This window comes from Rhinolophus hipposideros (genome assembly GCF_964194185.1).
Source record: "Rhinolophus hipposideros genome assembly, chromosome: 14".
In the NCBI taxonomy this organism is placed as follows: domain Eukaryota; kingdom Metazoa; phylum Chordata; class Mammalia; order Chiroptera; family Rhinolophidae; genus Rhinolophus; species Rhinolophus hipposideros.
In genome coordinates, this window is record NC_138060.1 from 37,815,164 (window position 1) to 37,832,497 (window position 17,334).

The 17,334-nt window shown below is 41.0% G+C and overlaps 2 protein-coding genes across 7 annotated transcripts in view; one reads left to right on the forward strand and one right to left on the reverse strand.

Annotated features, from left to right (window-relative positions):
• Positions 1–522: 522 nt before the first annotated feature.
• On the reverse strand, positions 523–7,309 carry DPH3 (diphthamide biosynthesis 3). Its single transcript, XM_081072757.1, has 3 exons — positions 7,051–7,309; positions 6,427–6,501; positions 523–3,019 (listed from the first exon to the last, which is right to left on the reverse strand). Exons 1-3 carry the CDS (start codon positions 7,156–7,158, stop codon positions 2,954–2,956), a joined length of 249 nt encoding a protein of 82 aa, XP_080928883.1. The 5' UTR covers positions 7,159–7,309; the 3' UTR covers positions 523–2,953.
• Positions 7,310–7,484: 175 nt separating this feature from the next.
• Positions 7,485–17,334, forward strand: part of OXNAD1 (oxidoreductase NAD binding domain containing 1) — a 36,679-nt gene continuing 26,829 nt past the window's right edge. The window contains exons 1-4 of one of the 6 annotated variants that reach the window (XM_081072789.1): positions 7,485–7,852; positions 12,375–12,530; positions 14,436–14,562; positions 14,852–14,915. In XM_081072789.1, coding sequence (XP_080928915.1) covers positions 14,444–14,562; positions 14,852–14,915 — 183 coding nt within the window. In that variant the 5' untranslated portion in view covers positions 7,485–7,852; positions 12,375–12,530; positions 14,436–14,443. Of the gene's footprint in view, positions 7,853–12,374; positions 12,531–14,419; positions 14,563–14,851; positions 14,916–17,334 lie in introns of all 6 variants that reach the window. The other 5 variants (XM_081072786.1, XM_081072787.1, XM_081072790.1 and 2 more) reach the window with 5 other exon arrangements.

The following is a 17,334-nucleotide window of genomic DNA, read 5'->3' on the forward strand; positions in this document are numbered from 1 at the left end:
GCCTAGTAGGTAACTGGCACGTCACAAACACTTGAATGAATGAAGGCACAGAGCAACTGTAGGAAAGCGGTACTAGTATGGTTTGTATTTCCCAGGCCGGGATATGGAGATACAAAAAGATTAAGTAACTTGTCTAAGGTCATAGCGGAGGAACTGAGACTCAAACTGATCAGGGCTGGGCTTTCAAACCACTGCAAGAATCGATCGTCAGCCGTGAAAGATAAGCCTTATTTCCCGGCAATAAACTGAATTACTCACCTAAGAATGTCAACTGTCTTTGCCTTACTGCCAATTAAGTCAAAGCTGTTTTCTCAAATAACAATGAAATTCCAGAGCCCAAACCCTTGTGGCCAGACTGTAGAATCAGTGGCACTTTCTTCCTCCTATTTAGAAACTACTGCTCATGCCAGATACCTACTTACAATGCCCCAAAGCAGGTTAAATATTTGCACCTCATATATATCAAAACCTTTTAATAAAAAATGTCAGTATTTAGGGAAAGAAAAACCACACTAAAACAAATGGATTTAAATTATGACTTTATTGAGCATGCCAATACAATTATTCTGGTAATAAATTAATATGTACAGTTACAAAATGTTGAGTGCTTTCTAAGAAAACGCTTCTGAATATGTACACTAAAGGATACGCAGAATCCTTTAAACAGTTGACTATAATTTTCAAACTCAAAAGTGTGGTAACATCAAGTCACTGAAGAATGGAATCTCTTTCTCTGTAATTCATGAGTTAGATAGTTTTGAGTTTAAAAGGTTTCAATAACCATTTCAGCCTGCAAGCTACATACCCTAAAAATACAGAACTTACAGATATCACCTGACCCAGTCTCATATGCGTACAGATGAAGAGTCCATTGGACTTGACAAAGATGATAGAGCCAGTAGAGAAGAGGCTGGATTACACAGGTGCACAAAGGTGCTCCAGAAATGTCTGCTGAGCTAAATAAGGCACATACATCACACAGAGCTTTAGTCATGTCTGAAAGACCCTGGCTTTACTTTCTGCTTACAGAAATTGAAGTCCTGATGTGTTCTTTTGTAGCGAACAAATTTAGTGACTCAGTTGCTTAGGAAACAAAATCGTTCCCATGATTGCAGCTGATCACTGATCACTGGTGGCTGTTCGTGCTTCTTTACTGCTGGATGTGTGGACTCGGGACAACTGTTCTTCCTGCTGTTCTGTGCTCGGACCTACATCAAGGGCGTCTGTTCTTGTTTGAAATCATCAGCGGAGGCAGCTGGTGTCCTCAGTGTCTACAAAGCCATCGACATTTGTGTACAGGACAGTCCATTTCTCTCTGAAGCTCATTCCCACGTCAGCACCTACTGTGTTCATCCGAGCCATCACTGGTTCCACAGCAACTGTGGATGACTTCTGGGATGTCAGCGTCCCAAACAGCAATGAGCTTTCTCATCATATCCAGAAGCTGCCATATGCTTCGTGTGACACACCAAGCACTTCTGGCACACATTTTTTGGTGATTTGTCTCAGTCTAATGGCTGCACAGAGCCATGCTGCCAGCAGGTGAAAAAAGGCCACTCACCTGTTTTAATTTAAACCCTGATGAACGTGTGCAGCCCCTTTATCAATCACTAATAGAATGTTCACATTCTGGCAAGCTATTTTTCTCTCTAATTGCAGGAGACATTCCCAAAACAACCTACCAGATTTCAATACTTTTTTTTTCTAACTTTATTATATATACACAGCAAAATTGTATATTATAAAGGGAATTTTTGAATTTCCATGTAAGCAATTCTAATTTCTAGCTACTCTCAGCACTGTAGCAAAGGAAGACTGATAGCCTATCATTATATAGTTCTTTTTCCACAGAGCAACATTTCTCTGTAAAAGCGAATGTTTGGTTTGGTTGCAACTTATAGAGGCTTATTAGATGTGCTCTCAGGGGCATACTTATTTAGAATAGGCATCTTACTTTCAAGTTCATCCTCAGCAAATACAAGAGTTGTAAAAGATTTACCTTTTAGGAGTAGTGACTTGATTTTGTGGTAATGCTAAAAGCCCTGCCTCCGGCCATGAAGACGTGACATTAACCCCTATCTACAATGCAATTTCATTAGCTGTATCTACAAAGTAACAAATAAGAACTCAGATAAAGAAATAGTATCTGATCTGGCAACAACATTCAAACATTTACTAAATTGGCATGATTTTTGCCTGTCACTCTGTTAGCAATTTCACTTCCTTTGGCTGTTTTTCTTTTTATCTTATCCTGATTTTCAAGGAACGTGCAGAATATCGGTAAGGAAAAACCATGTTCTTTGACTACTTCACTTTCTGACTTTTCTCTCTCACTTTTAGCTCTGAAACAATTGTGTTCTCAGTATATTTTCTAATACCATGACCAGGACTCAAAGCATGAAGTATAATGGAAAAGGCACGCCTAATAGAACAGTAGCATCCTAATAGCGGCAGGACTGAGAAGACTGGGTTGGAGTGGAAACTGATTTTCTTAAGTTTAGAACAGCAAAGCTGATGTCAAATTTAAAAAAGCGCTAATTTTAATAATCTTAAATAATCAATTTAAAAATAAAATCTCTTTTAAATTAAGAAATCCTAATGACTTTGAGGTAGATGATACTATTATCAGATAATAAAATAGTTATAAGACATAAAAATAACAAAACTGAGGGAAAGAAAGCACTGATTTGAAATTATCTTCCTTTAAATTCAGATGGAAAGTTAAGACTACTTTTTCCAATCCAAAGTTCTAAGCACAAAATCCAGGTATGTCACGTTATGGACTTGCTTTTTTAATTGGAGATGAACTCAGCATCTGATAGAAAGAATCCACACTCTCACAGAATAGCAAACTACAAAATGGCTGTCCTCATGAAGAAGCCAGTAATTTTGCATTTGATTTTTCCAGTTTGGCTCATTCCCAAATGTTCAGGATTTGGATTTATAGTCTTTTTCAGCATTTAACTAATTCTTTGTTGGTGGAAGGAGCTGGGACGGTTTCTCCACACATAAACTGCTCCTAAGAAAGAACAAAATATTAATCATTGAGTGTTTGGGTTACAAATGCATCAATATTAAACTTGTATCTTTTTACAGAATCAATCCAGCTCTGTGAGTTTTTTCATTGCTTTATCACTTCATCCATGTTCAAAGAGTCAATGTCCAGAATTATAAACTTAAAAGTGTATCAGTTTTTAGTCCTGAATTCATATTTAATATTAAGCACCGTATCTTATAAACAAACATGCTCATCTTTATTACAGAGCACCCACTTTTCAGAAATTATTTATAAAGACATTGCCACACCTTTTAAGTGTCTGTATTAATTACTACTTACACAAAAACTGCTCCACTTCAGTATTTGGTCATTCAAATACCTGTCCCCTTCAAAGTAATTACTTCAACTAAAAAGGATAGCTCTTTTAGTTAATCTGCAATGTTAGCTACTTTATAAATGAAGTCCAATTTCTGATTATTTATCCTGCTTATGTCAGCTAACACAAGAAATCTCTGCCTCCCAGGTTACCCTCATCTCCTGCAATCTGATCACCATAAGGATCAATCTGTATTCTGTCCCTGTCGCTGTGTCACTCCTGCCCAGCACCTGGAACCACTGTGCTCTTTGGAATTTATGGTCCATTGTCAGCACAAGGCTCCATATTCTCAACCTCTTCTTTAAATGTCCCTGTGCCTTTCTGCTCTCACACAGTGGTTCTCAAGGTGTAGTGGTGGTGGCGTGGTGTTGATGTTGTCTCCAGGGGACATCTGGCAATGTCTGGAAACATTGCACGTTGACCTAATTGAAAAGGGGGTGCTACTGGCTAATGGGTAGAGGCGAGGGATGCTGCTTAACACCCTCCACTGCACAGGGGAGCTCTGTACAACAAAGTTATTTAGCCCAACATGCCCACCATGCTGAGATGGAGAAGAGGCCAGCCCGCAAGGACACTGTTTCCCCTGTAACCCCTGAAATGAGGCTCTGTGTTCTCTCGGAGCCCAGTATTACAGACTGGAGGAGGGGCTGGTAGCTCCTCTCTGCCGCTGTTCTCCTTCCCTCTCTAAAACCCACCAAGTTTGAATCTTATGTCATGAGACTATATCATCACTATTCGTCTCTGTTGCTATCATTTTCCCCTCTTGGATCCCTCATTCTGACTCCTCTGGGATCTCCAGTGTATTTATCCTATCACCTTTTCACTGCCCCCCTCACTCCCTTAGTGTTTTCTTTATCTAGTTTACATTCCTGGTCAATTATGGTAATTGCTCGTCTCTCACTCCATCCTATTCACTTGGCAAAACCATAACCTTGGTTAAATCTAACTTCCTTAGTCTACATTCACCCATGTAGCTGAATGTCTACCACTGTAAGCCCTCTCCATCATCACCAGTTACTGTCCCATGTCTCTGCTCCCCTTGGCAGCAAAATCCTTGAAAGAAATGTCTGTACTTGCTGCTTCCTATTTTTCTCTCATTCTCTCCGACAGGTTTTCCACCCATCTGGCTCTGTCTCCTTTACTCCGCTGACACTGCTCCTATAACCATCACAAACGGCCTCCCTGCTAAAGCCAACTGTTAATTGTTTGTTATCTTTTTATCAGTGGCATCTAATAAGGCTGATCACTTCCTCCACCTTTCCTCATCTGGCTTCCAGCATATGACACCGGTGGCTTTCCTCCTTCCTCAGTGGTTGCTCCTTTTTGGCCAGCTTTGCTGATTCTTAGCTTCCCTCCCTGAGTTTTCAATGTTGGAGTGGCCCACGGTTCAGGCCTTTTTTTTTTTGGTCCATCTCTACTACATTTATAGTCCTGATGTCATGGCTCTAATACTATCTATATGCTGACAACTCCCAAATTTACAGGGCCAGCTGAACAGTCTTTGCATGCTATGCTTACATATCCAATTGCCTTCTCACCAGCTCCACTTGGATGAAACACAGACCTCTCAAACATAGTATGTCCGCTCCTGCCCCACTATCTGCAGTCACCTCCCCCTCAGCTGATGGTAAATCCATCCTTCCAGTTATGAAGGCCACAAATGTTGAAATCATCCTTGTCCCCTTTCATATCCTATATCTAATCAATAAAAAAAACCCACCTATCCTTTAAAGTGTATCCAGAATTCAACCACGTCTCAATACCTCCATTGCTGCAGCCTGGTTCAAGCTACTCATCCCCTCCTTTGATTAGTCTAACAGCCTCCTCCCTGGTTTTCCTGCCTCTATCCTTGCTCCTTCATAGTCTATTCTGAACACAGCAGCCAGAATCCCTCTTTTAAACCTTGAGTTGGATCATGGCACTTCTTTGATCAAGACTCCTCCAGTGGATCCCTGTATCATTCACAGGAAAAGCCGAAGTCCTTAAAGTGGCCCACAAACATCTCTGTGATCTGCCCCACTCCACTAATTCATCTTGGATGATTCTCACCCTCGTTTACTCTGCTCTGGTCACAGTGGCCTCCTTGCATGTCCCTGCTTTAGGGCCTCTCCACTGAAAGTTCCCTTTGCCGGGCTGCTCTTAGCCTGTGTATATCCAGAGTTCACTCCCTCACCTCTTTCTGTCTTTGCTCAATAAGGCCTGCCATGATCACCCTGTTTAAAATTGCAACCTCTTCTCATACTGGCACTCTTGATCTCCTTTACCCTGTTCTCTTTTTGTTCCAGAACACACTTTAATACAAGAATAAATCAGTAAACTTCTAAATTATAGTCTAAATTATTGTCTGCTTCTCTCATGAAGCTAACTACCTTGTTCCCGCCTTCCCTAAACTCATTTTAGAGCTCATCCTTAAGAGGTTAAGCTGTTTTATGTCAATTATGTCTCAAAAAAAGGAATGTTAAGCTTCTTACTTAAGACTTTATTCAAAGTACTAACCTAAAGTTGGGGTGGGGCTGGGCAGTGATAACATTTATTTTGTTTTCTATTGTTAATATCCCTGGATGAAAAACAATACGACAACTAAAGGCTAAAATGAAATTGTAAAATTGCAACTACGACTATTTCTCAAACAATATGTTGTAGGTATTCTATGTATAAGCCAGGTAAAAAAGTACGATGCAATTGTTCCCTCCTAGAAAAAAAGTCTAGAAGCTCTGAACAATTTTAATTACTGATTAAATAAAGGAGGAATAAAGACCGTCAATGAATTAACCTGTATGATTATTTTTCTTCTATTTAGTAAGTAAGCAATAATTTCCATTAGATACAGAGCAGTTTCCTTTATTGCCCCATCAAAGCCAAAATGAGTTAATGAGAACTTCAAAAATTTTAATTTACAATACGGCTATTAATGGGTTTTAAAAATTGCTATAAAAAACATAGTGTTTACCTAACAGAGTTAGAAAACATCCCCCGTGCCTCACATATGGACAGACTGTCCTAGGTTCTTGGATCCAAACCCTCCCCCACCTTTTAGGATCCGACCCCTTACTTTGTCATAAATCACTTTTATAATGAGAGAGCAGCTAGGACACGTTGCCACGTCTTCCCCATTCTCCAAATCTTCCTGTAACAAAACCAAACACCGTATGATCAGCACAGTCTTCCCTTGGCCATCTCCTCCTCCCAAACCTCCCCACTCATAAGGGCCAGCTCCTGTGTGGCTGCAAGGGTAAGTGAGGGCCACAAGGGCCTGGCGAGAGGAACGCCCCTGGAGACCGCCTTCTCCATGGAAGCGTCTCTTGGGGAAAACACCCAGGACGGCTAGTCAGGGGTCAGGCGCCTCAAAACCTCTGGGAAGACAAAAACACGTTCCTTCCCCCAGAAACGCATCCCAAGAAGTGGGACCCGACGTGGGACGCCAAGTGCGGGAGGACGGCGAGAAGCCTGATGCTCCCAGCCAGCCGCTCCCTCCCCGCCCCCCGCCCCAGCCCGACTACGGCCAGATGATGCGCCCACTGACAGCTCAGAGGATCAACTTCGGGGCGATTCATAAACAGGAGAAAAATGGGCGTGAGTAACTCTGAGCCGGACGGGCGACGGATCGGCGGAAGCAACCTCGTAGAGCAAAAGCGCGCCTGCTCCGAGGAGTCGCCTCGTGGCATCCTGAAGTTACCCTGGTGATGCAGAAGTTATCCCCGCACGGGCAGGGGTAGAAATACGTCTCCAGGTCCTCGTCATACTGGAAGTCCTCGATCTCCACCTCGTCGTGAAACACCGCCATCGTCACCGGGGCCAGCAGAGGGCTTGTCACCCCCGCCGCCCGACACCGACCCGGGTCGGTCTAACTTCGCGAACGCGGGCCCCAGCCGGGGGTTGCCACCACGCACCCGGGGCCGGAACTACCGCTTCCGGCGCATAGACATGACGCAACTGCGGGCTCGGAGGCCAAAGGGGTGACCTGTGACGGTCACCATGGAGATGGCTGAGCAAGGGGGCGGAGACACTGGAAGACGGCGCTCGCGGCTCAGGGGTATCCGGCCCCGCTTCACCCATTGGACGGAAGTGACCAATAGAATATGAGGATCGCGCGCGTGACCGGAAGCCTTCAGGCGCCCGAGGCGGAGTTTGGCCCGGAGCTGCCAGATCGGTGTAGTGAGGGCGGCGTGGAGGAGTTTCACTGCGGGTGCTGTTGGGTGTGGATTGTAGTGCGTGGACCTTAGAGAGGCCTTAACCAGGCCCCGCTGAAGACCGCAGCAGCCTCGGTAGCATAGTCCTGGCACTCGGTGCCCCTGGGGACGGGGCCGCAGCTTTGATTGGTCCTCGGCGGCCCTGGCTGGAGAAGCTCAGCCTTCGTGATCTTCTCCGTGACTTCCCAGTGACCCACGAAAAGCTCCCTTGGAATTTCAGTTCACCCGGTGACCTTGAGCTCAGGGCGACGCGTAGCTTGTAGTTCCTGGCTGCACTCGGCTGTTCAGGTACACCCACGCCTCTTCCTCAGCCCAGGTTATGGTCAAATGCCCCAAGTTGTGTTGCTGAAAGGACCAAGACCTGGGAGGCAGATGGAGTTTTAGTCCTGTGTTCATTTGAAGTTACAAATTTATGGCTTAAAGTGTGTTTTAATTTAATGATAAAATGATAACACTCCTGATCTAGAAGATAACAGTGACCAAAATTTTTAGCATAAGAGCCAAGCATGTATCGTTAGTTACGACAGTGATTTGTAATGACATCACCTTGTAACGGGGAGTTTGCTATGTGCCACGTATGGCGCGAAGGATAAGTCTGCCATCGACCTTGGGAGTTTAGATGTTATTCCATATTATTTATCGTCAAACTAAGATACAGAGAGTGGGGAATCTTGACCCAGATCGTATACCTGGGAAATGAAGAGGCTGCCTGTCCCCAAAGCCTGGGAACACATTATTTATGTGAACCACAGTTTCTTTTTTGTAAAAGTAATGGCCTCAGCAGTCACAGCATTATTACCATGAGGCTTCTTTATACCTTGAAGCGAAATGCAAATTAAAGGTGCTTTGTCTTGGAAGCAGTGCTAGTGTGTATTTTGGTATGACCGGATTCCATGGGATTTTTGCTTTATTACTAGGCAGTAATTCAAATCTTGGTTAGAGAAGGAACGCAGTGCAGTGAAAAAAGTGCTATTGCGAAGCAGATCTGGGCTCAGAATCTGACTTGTGAATAGCTCTGGGAGCTGGATATTTACATTTCTGGGCCTTATTTTTCTGACTACAATGGGTTGGATTAGAGATGACTTACAATTTCCCATTCAGATCTAACATCCTATGATTTCGTTCAGCAATCATATGTACCGTATTTAGTTTGTATTCACATATATAAACATCCCTACGCTTATTTATGTACACACACTCAAATGTTTGCATGAAGTTACCAATTTTATGCCCACTGAAAGTGAAGTTTCACCTGGTTTAGTTCTCTTAAGGCTTGAAAACCTGGAGGCAGAGGGGTCTTTGGGAGAAAATCTAGAAGTTACATTAAAGGAGTTTGTAGTGGAGTATTTCAAAAACCTCACAAACACTCCATTTTGCATAATTGGAGATCTATTCAGCAGTTAGGGAAGATTTTTATACCTTTGGAGCGTTAACTGGGATGATTCTGCTCTGTTTAAGCAAAGGAGAAATTCCAGTAAAGCCCACTTAGCCCCTTGGCTACTCCCTATATCCCTGTAGACACAGATACCTCCCAGGTACCCTCTTGGGGTCAGGAGGACAGGCGAGAGTCACCAGTGTCTATTCTGTAGTCCCAGTGAGCATTTTGAGGTTGGGAACCATCTTTAGTTCTCCAGTGCTTCTGAGAATAAGTACCTACAAATTAAAGATGAGCCAGCCATTTCTGAATGTACAGAAATGGGTGCTGGGTGCAGTCATATTTGGTTCATGGAAGTATAAATTGGTAGACTTTTTAGAAAGCAATTTGGATCTCTCAGAACAATTCACTTGGGGAATCTTAAAATCTGAGGTTTGTAGTCCTAGACGTTACAGGGGTTATTGAGTAATTGTTCTGTATAATTTCTTTGTACTTTTCCAACTTTTCTTTGTGTATTATACTTAAAATGGAAGAAGAAAAAGTAATGAAGCACTAATGAATAATAATTGACACTATGTGCCAGGCACTGTACCAAACGGTTTACATGCACTATGTCATTAAAACAGCCCAGTGACGTATAGGTATCATTAAATCCCATCTTTACCATTGGGGCCCTTGAGGTTTAGGGCCTAAGGAGACTTGCCTAAAGAGGTAAAGCTGGTAAGTGGCAGTAAGTTATGGTGAGAACTCAACATCTGCCTGACCCTAGAACCCAGACTTTCCATACCTCTGATGCCATCTGTGATATGAGGGTGTGAAGCAGAGCTAATGAAACAGTAGCCCTGGAGCTCTGCAGGCTGCTGAGATTTTCACTAGAGCAGTGCTGATTCCTCTGAGACCTAGGTTTGGGGGTCTTCTTGGCCTTCCATACTGTTTTCATCCTGCCCTCTGTTAGCCACACCCTCTGTCTGCCAGAGCTGGTTCCCTTTGTGGTTCTGCCCAATTTGAGTTCATAGTGTGCTGAAGAAAATAAAACTGTAGCCAAACATGTGATGTGCTTGTTTTATTCCATCCAGCATTTAAAAAACAAACAAACATTTCAGTGATTACTGAACTTTACATTTATTCCTGAAAGGTAATGGAAGCATTCTATAATGTTTTGGACCCTGAAAGTGTGACAAAAGCAGATTTACTAGTTGCTACAGGATCATTTGAAGTTACAAATTTATGGCTTAAAGTGTGTTTTAATTTAATGATAAAATGATAACACTCCTGATCTAGAAGATAACAGTGACCAAAATGTTTAGCATAAGATCCAATTTAGAAATAGGTCATCATTATGTAATAGAAACTACTTTGTGAGTGCTGTTGTATATCAAGCTAAGGGGAGCTGTGTATTGGTAATATCAAACCGCTACTTCTCTAGATTGTTTGGCAGGGAGGTGGGGGGTTAATGTATTTGGGTTAGTTTATTTGTAACACTCTTCTTGCTTGCCAGATACTTCCGTAGACATTTATTCCTCTCAGCAATCCACTGAGGTGATGTTGGCATTCCCATTTAAAAATGGTAAGAGGCAACTGGCCCAAGACCAAAAAACAGGAGGGAGTCAGATCCGAGCCCAGTTCCACGGATTCCAAGTCAAGCACTCTTGAAATAACTTGTATACCACTAGGGTTCCCCTACCAGATGCCAAATTCTGGGAAGCCCTTTGCTTCCTCAGTGGCACCTTAGCTTCTAAATCAACAGGTGCCATGATATTTCTGTGAATTGACTGTATTTCAGTGTATTAGTGCTCTTCGAGGCATTCCTGGTTTTTCTCTTTCTCTCACTGCTCTCTCACACCTCATTCAATCTTATCAACTAGTCCTAGGGCTCTAATTCCAAAATACATTGTCTGCTGATCTACTTCTGTCATCTCAGTAGCTTTGTGCTCCTCTAACCTTAAACTGGAGCCTTCTGACTGGACTTCCTGCTTGAGCTCTTGTCCCTCTATGATCAGCTCTTCAAATAGCAGCCTGAGCAATCCTTTAATATAAATTCGATCATGTCCCTCTCCTGGGTTATTCAAATTCTCCAGTTGCTTCCCATAGAATAAAGTCTAGACCCTTACCATGGCCTGATGTGATCTGGCGTGTGTCTGCCGGCTCGACTTCATCTCGTATCACCTAGCTCACTGTTGTCCCGTCACACTGGCTGTGGTTCCTCTAATACACCAAGCTCGTTTCTGTGATTGGGCCTCGGCCCCAATGCTCTGCCCTTGACGTCTGCTTCGCTGCCTCTTCCTCATCATTCAGGTCTCAGCCCAGATGTGTTGAGAGAGACCTTTCCTGATACTCCCACACCCACCCCATCACTCTTATTTTCTTTATCATCATACTCATTGTAAAATGTAAGTGTCTCATTAATTATCTGTATACTATTATCTGTCACACACACTATAATAAAAGCTTCATGATGGCAAGGACCTTGTGTTTGGTTCTTTACTGTGTCTCAATGGCCTAAAATAGTGCCTGGCACCCCCTTAATTGTTAAATAAATTGAGTGTACTTACTGAACAGAAACCAGTATCGTTCCTTTTAAATCCTAAATTTATGATAATTTTCTCTGTTTTGGAAATAGAGCTAATTAAGAATTTTTTGGTGAGGGAGGTCCTATGAGGATACAAACATTTATGGACTATTCTTGTTTGTTATGGTTTTAGAAATTAATATATGTTAATATTACATAGTTAATTGACTATTACATTAAATATATGAAACCATTAGATATATTTCAAAAAACAAGTAGTTTTGTTTTTTAAATACCTATTGCTTTGGAAGTCACGTTGAACACAATTTGATAAAACTATCCTTTATTTACCAGTAGGTGGCACTCTCGGTCATGGTTACCATTACAAAATAAGATTTTAGAATTTCGAAGAGAACAGCTTTTAAAATTAACATTTCTTTGTTTTCTAATTTAGTTGAGTGGTGGACCATTCAAACAGCATAATCCTAAAAGCTGTATCTTATGTGAGGACAGTTTATTTTCGCAGTAGTTGTCTAGAACGTTAAGCAGTACAGTGTTTCTGTATTAAACTATACATCAGTAAAATTTTATCAGGAGACTTGGCCTTAAATGACACTAACTGTATCATTCCAGGAATTGGTCTGGTCTTTCATGGGTGGATATCCTAAGTAGCAAGAGTTAAAGACAAACGAAGAAAGATGAAAAAGAAGCAGTAAGAGAAACAATCAGAAAAGGGGGGGAACCAATCAGAAAAAAGAAAAGTAGAAACATAAGGAGGGAGAATTGATGGAAAGAGTATAATTAAGAGTAGACTCGCTGTGAGGTGATGCCTGCTGATTATAATAAGCCTTTCCTTTTGCAGCTAAGAGTAGTGCTTTCTAAGTTTCCCAAAACATTGTTCTTATATGTTGTCTCTGCCATTGCAGGAACTTTGTGAGAATTTCAATATATGGAAACACTGTCTGTGTTCCAACTGGTGTATATCCGAAGGTCTCAGTATAATACCAGGACCAAACTATTGCATGTCACTCAGTCAGCCAGCAATATGCTTAATGACTCCTAAAATCTCATGGACTTCTAAAGTAAGTTTCTTTCTTTCAATGAATAACACACCATTTTTGGTTTAGCGCATTTAAAGGAGAGAAACTACATTTAGTAGTCTTGCGTGAGGTCAAGAGGCCTTATACTTTTTTCATCTACTAGAGAGAAAAGTAGCAAGTGACCTGTTTATCTACAATGATGTTACATCATGCTATGGCAAGAAATAAATATTTTACTTTATCTAAAGATTAATTATGAAGCAGTGGGTTTTTAATATGGTTTGGTTGCAACTGGATAAATTACATACGACATATTACCACCTGATTGATTTACTTTTATTTATTTTCTGTCTCTGTCTTCCAAAATACAAGTTCCCTAAGAAGGTCTTTGTTTTGTTCATGTGCGTATCCACAGTGACTGCCACATAATGGGCTCTTAATAAATATTTGTCAAATGAAGGGCTGAGTTATTGAATATGGAGTAGGAGCGTCAACACACCTAGCTTGAATATTTTTCTAACACTAACTTTATTACCATTAATTTATGTAGTGCTTCCAAAGAGCTTAGAAAAAAAGTGTTCACATACATCTTCATTTATTCTCAAGCTAAAGATAGGAAAGGACAGTTATGTTATGGCCATATATGGTAAAAATGGCCATCTTAGGCAAAGAGATATCTAAATTAAAAATTGTTAAAATATGTTAAAAATGGCCATCTTAGGCAAAGAGATATCTAAATTAAAAATTGACTGAGGAAAACAGAATGGTAGGAACCAGAAAAATATATCATCCGACTCCCAATCACTGCTTTTCCTGATAGGCTAGTAGTTTTTAGAATTTGAAATGTTGGGAACCTTTGTAGATTTTTATTTTTTTAAACTATTTATTGAAGTGTATACCATACAAACAGAAAAATACATAAATCCTAAGAGGACTTACTGATTTTTGGTTTTTTTTATTAAGACATTTTTTTAGAGCACTTTTAATACATAAATTAATACAAAGTGTTAATACATAGATTTCCCATATACCCCCTGCCCCACAGATGTGTAGCCTCCCCGATTATCAACATCGCCACCAGAATGGTACGTTTGTCACAATTGGTGACCCTACATCGATACATCATAATCACTCAAAGTCCATAGTTTACATTACGGTGCACTCTCGGTGCTGTATGTTCTATTTTGGACAAGTGTATAATGACGTATATCCATCTTTATGGTCTCATACAGAGTATTTTTACTGCCCTAAAATTCCTCTGATTTGACAAGGATTTATAAAAAGAATACCCATGCAGTCAGCATTCAGATTAAGAAACAACATTGTCACTACTACTTCCCCAATGGTAACTGCTAACTTGATCTCCAGCTTCATAGATTAGTTTTGTCTGTTTCTCTGCTTTACCCGACTAGACCCATAGAATGTGAACTTTTGAGTCTGGGTGCTTTCTTTTCATTCAGTGTGATATTTGTCATACTCATCTGTGTTACTGCATGTAGCTACAGTTTGTTCATTCTCACTGCTGTCAACCTCTGTTCGTCTGCCCCTTGCACTTTAACAGGAAATTAATTAAAGACTTATGTGGTGCTCTTTGGGCAGAATACAATTATCAGGCAGTTAGAAAGTCTACTCTTCTGTAATAGCTTAAGATTAGTCACGTGAACTTGGTCAGAGATTTTGGAAACTAATAGAGAACATGGATATTTGATGGCACCAATAATTACATATGTATAAGCTATGGCAACCCGTTGAATCAACTCTATGTAGTGGCAGAACTCTTGTCAGGGTGAAGTTAGGCCCTTCATTGCTTTGTTTGTTGTTAGATGAGTAAGAACATAAGCACATCTAGCTTGAATATTGGCCCCTTCTTCATTGGCCCCCAAAGTAGTCTGATATTTCTCTACTTTTTCCTAAAATACTTTAACTTTCAGTTTTATGTTTGCCCAGGAGGCACCATGGGCTGTGCTGCTGTCATGATTCCTGGGTTATTGCGAGGCCCTGTTGGAGCCATCTGTACTCAGGCTGCTTCGCTGAGATCGACACGCAGCACCGTGCGCCACCTTTCCTTAACCAGGTGAGTCATCAGCCTTCAGCGTCATTTGAGGTTGATTTTCAAAGGGACCGGACCTGCTGTTGGTCATGGGAAGCTTATCACACTCCCGAAGTCATAACGTAACATACTGCTGAAATGTGCACGACATCAGTAAATTGTTCAACTTTAGTTAGATGTGCAAATTTTCAGTGACCGTTTTCTAGGATCCATAATGTTACATTGTATTTTGGATAGTTATGATATTATAGGGGAAACTAATTATTTCTTATGAGGATAATATTTAATAACCTAATTTTACTTTCTGTTAAAGCGTAATGAAATCCAAAAGGAAAACTGATCACTTGGAGAGAACTGCAAATGTCGTTCGACGGGAGGTTTGTATCTTTGGGCTGTGGCAGGTTTTCCGAGGCCAGATAGTTTGCACGCAGTTATGACTGGTTTACAGAGACTGCATTCCATGAGCTTGACCTTTGAAGGACAGTCAGGGAGTTTGTTATTTTTCTGTTCACGTTTTTGAACAGGACACGTGACAACTGATTTGAGAAGATGACAGTTAAACATTCAAATTTTTCCCTTTAAACTTGGAGTGAATGGATTAATTTTTGATGAAGGAAGTATAGCAGCAATTGAGGGAAGTGTCCTTACAGGTATGATGTGTAGGGTTATATTTTAGGGATAGAACTTTGTTTAGAGCCTACATTTTATGAATAGCTTACCTTTTCTTTTTCTTTGTTATTAATTAATTAATAACTGTGTCCCCAATCCTTGTTTTAATCCCTACTTTAGAACAACTTCTTATTTCATCAAGGAAAAAGCACTAACATCTGAAAAAGGAAGGTGGATGAGCTCTTGTTACCTTTCCCACGTGCAGATTTGTTTCTACCATATTCACACTGTAGAAAGCTAATCCACCACCTGAAGGGGTATCAAGGGCTGGGAAATAAGGATCCTCACCCTTTACTTCTGAGTAACCATATTTTCTCAATTTTCACATAAATTGGGTATTTGTTTTGCTTTTTGAGTGATGCTTCACATATTTGGACATATTTAGCTTAGTGTTATAAGATAAACTGTTTCATATAAAGAAGGATTTATACATATCTGTAAACATGGTCAGAAATTCTGTTGTCACAGTAGTTTCATTTTTAGTAGTAATAGTAGGATCCTATTAATTAAAAGAGTATTGTTTGGGCCCTTTTCAAGCTAATTCTATTTTCAGAAAATTTCTTCTGGACTAAGGGGTGGTGTGTTTGTGGATTCAGCGTTAAGTCGATGTTGTTTTGCGGGCTGTAAAATTAGTTCAGCATAACATTTATGGATGTGTGGGAAAATACACATTCCCAGAGGTAATAAATCTGAAAATACTTTTCTTTTGGTTTGTGCAACACACTAAAATGCTGACTCTGTAAATGTGAGATTTGTTAGAATTTCTTTTTTAAAAAGTGAAACCTTGCCAGTTTTGAAGAAAAAGTGGTTTCACAGTCTTAGACTGTACTCTTTTCTGTTATATTTTGAGGCAGATAGAACTAGAGCAGAATTTGGCAGACTCTGGAAAGGGCCAGATATTAAATATTTTGGGCATCATGGGCTACACTGTCTTAGTTCCAACTACAAAACTCTGCCTTTATCGTGTGAAAACAGCCATAGACACATCAACAAGTCAGTGTGGTGGGTTCCAGTAAAATGTTCTTTACCAAAACACCCAGATTTGCCTTGTGGGTAGTAGTTTGCCAATCCCCGAATTAGAGTAGTCTTTTCAGAATTTTACAGGACAAAATTATTGAGACTTTTTTGGGGGCTATTTTGAGCCAAGTTTAAGAAAACGACACAGAAAGTTAATGTGAACTCTAATAGTGTGACTGAAAGTTGAAAATTTTAATGCCCGGAAGTCAGAAAATTTCAGGGCTAATTCCAACTATCATAGTACTTTGGCGGAAGAATTTTCCAATTGCAGCTCTTCTCCTTTTCTTCTGTTTCTAATTTCCACTCCTCTCCCACACAGAAAAAGAGCTGGAAGCTGGGAGGAGCTGGATAAAGCTAGATGGTGCCTGGGGCCACGACCTCAGTGGTATAATGAGGTCATCAGGGGCTCACCCCAATCCCTTCAGAGGGCAGCTCCTAGCCATAGAGCAGGAGTTCGATCTTGGACTTGCTGAAATGAACAGTACCTCAGATTGGGCCATAACAGAACTGGCCTACTTCATGGTCTCATCTGCCTCTTGCCTTTAATTTAATGGCTTTACGAAACTCCCCACATGCCATTTGCTCTTCAGTTCAAGTCTGAGTAGCCTAGAGGTAGGATGGCACCTGAATTTTGCAAAAGGAAGTGGAACCTAGGAGATGCAGTGGCTTCTCCCAGGGCCAGGGGCAAGCTCCAGCACAGGTCTATGATTCTTGGGCCAAAAGACCCTGCTGCCCCTCCTGGAGTGGGTAGAAAATGGTGCATTCATCCACCCAGAAATTTCCTTTCCTCATTAGACATTGGGTTTCCTGTAGAGAACTTATTGAATGACCATATTATGATGTTAATGCTTCTTACTTGGGTCTATAAATAAATGTCTTGGGTCATGCTGATGCAGGAAACTGAGCTCTGAATTGAATGACATTTGAGTGTTTGTGTTGCGTTCACATTTTTTTCTTAAGGATCAAAGAATAAGCAGTCTGCGTAACCTTAGAAATGTCAAGGAGATAAGAGAAGACATAATGTAATGCAGCAACGATTGTTCACTTGTTCTGGGTAAGACTGATTTCATTGCAGGAGTCACTCTGTGCTTGGCCTCTGTAGAGGGCTTG

Coding starts and splice junctions, on each gene's coding strand:
- DPH3 (XM_081072757.1), bottom strand. CDS start 7,158: ATGGCGGTGTTTCACGACGAGGTGGAGATCGAGGACTTCCAGTATGAC. Junction 6,502..7,050: donor ATAACTTCTGCATCACCAGG/GTAACTTCAGGA, acceptor GTTTTGTTACAG/GAAGATTTGGAGAATGGGGA. Junction 3,020..6,426: donor TAAAAGTGATTTATGACAAA/GTAAGGGGTCGG, acceptor GTTCTTTCTTAG/GAGCAGTTTATGTGTGGAGA.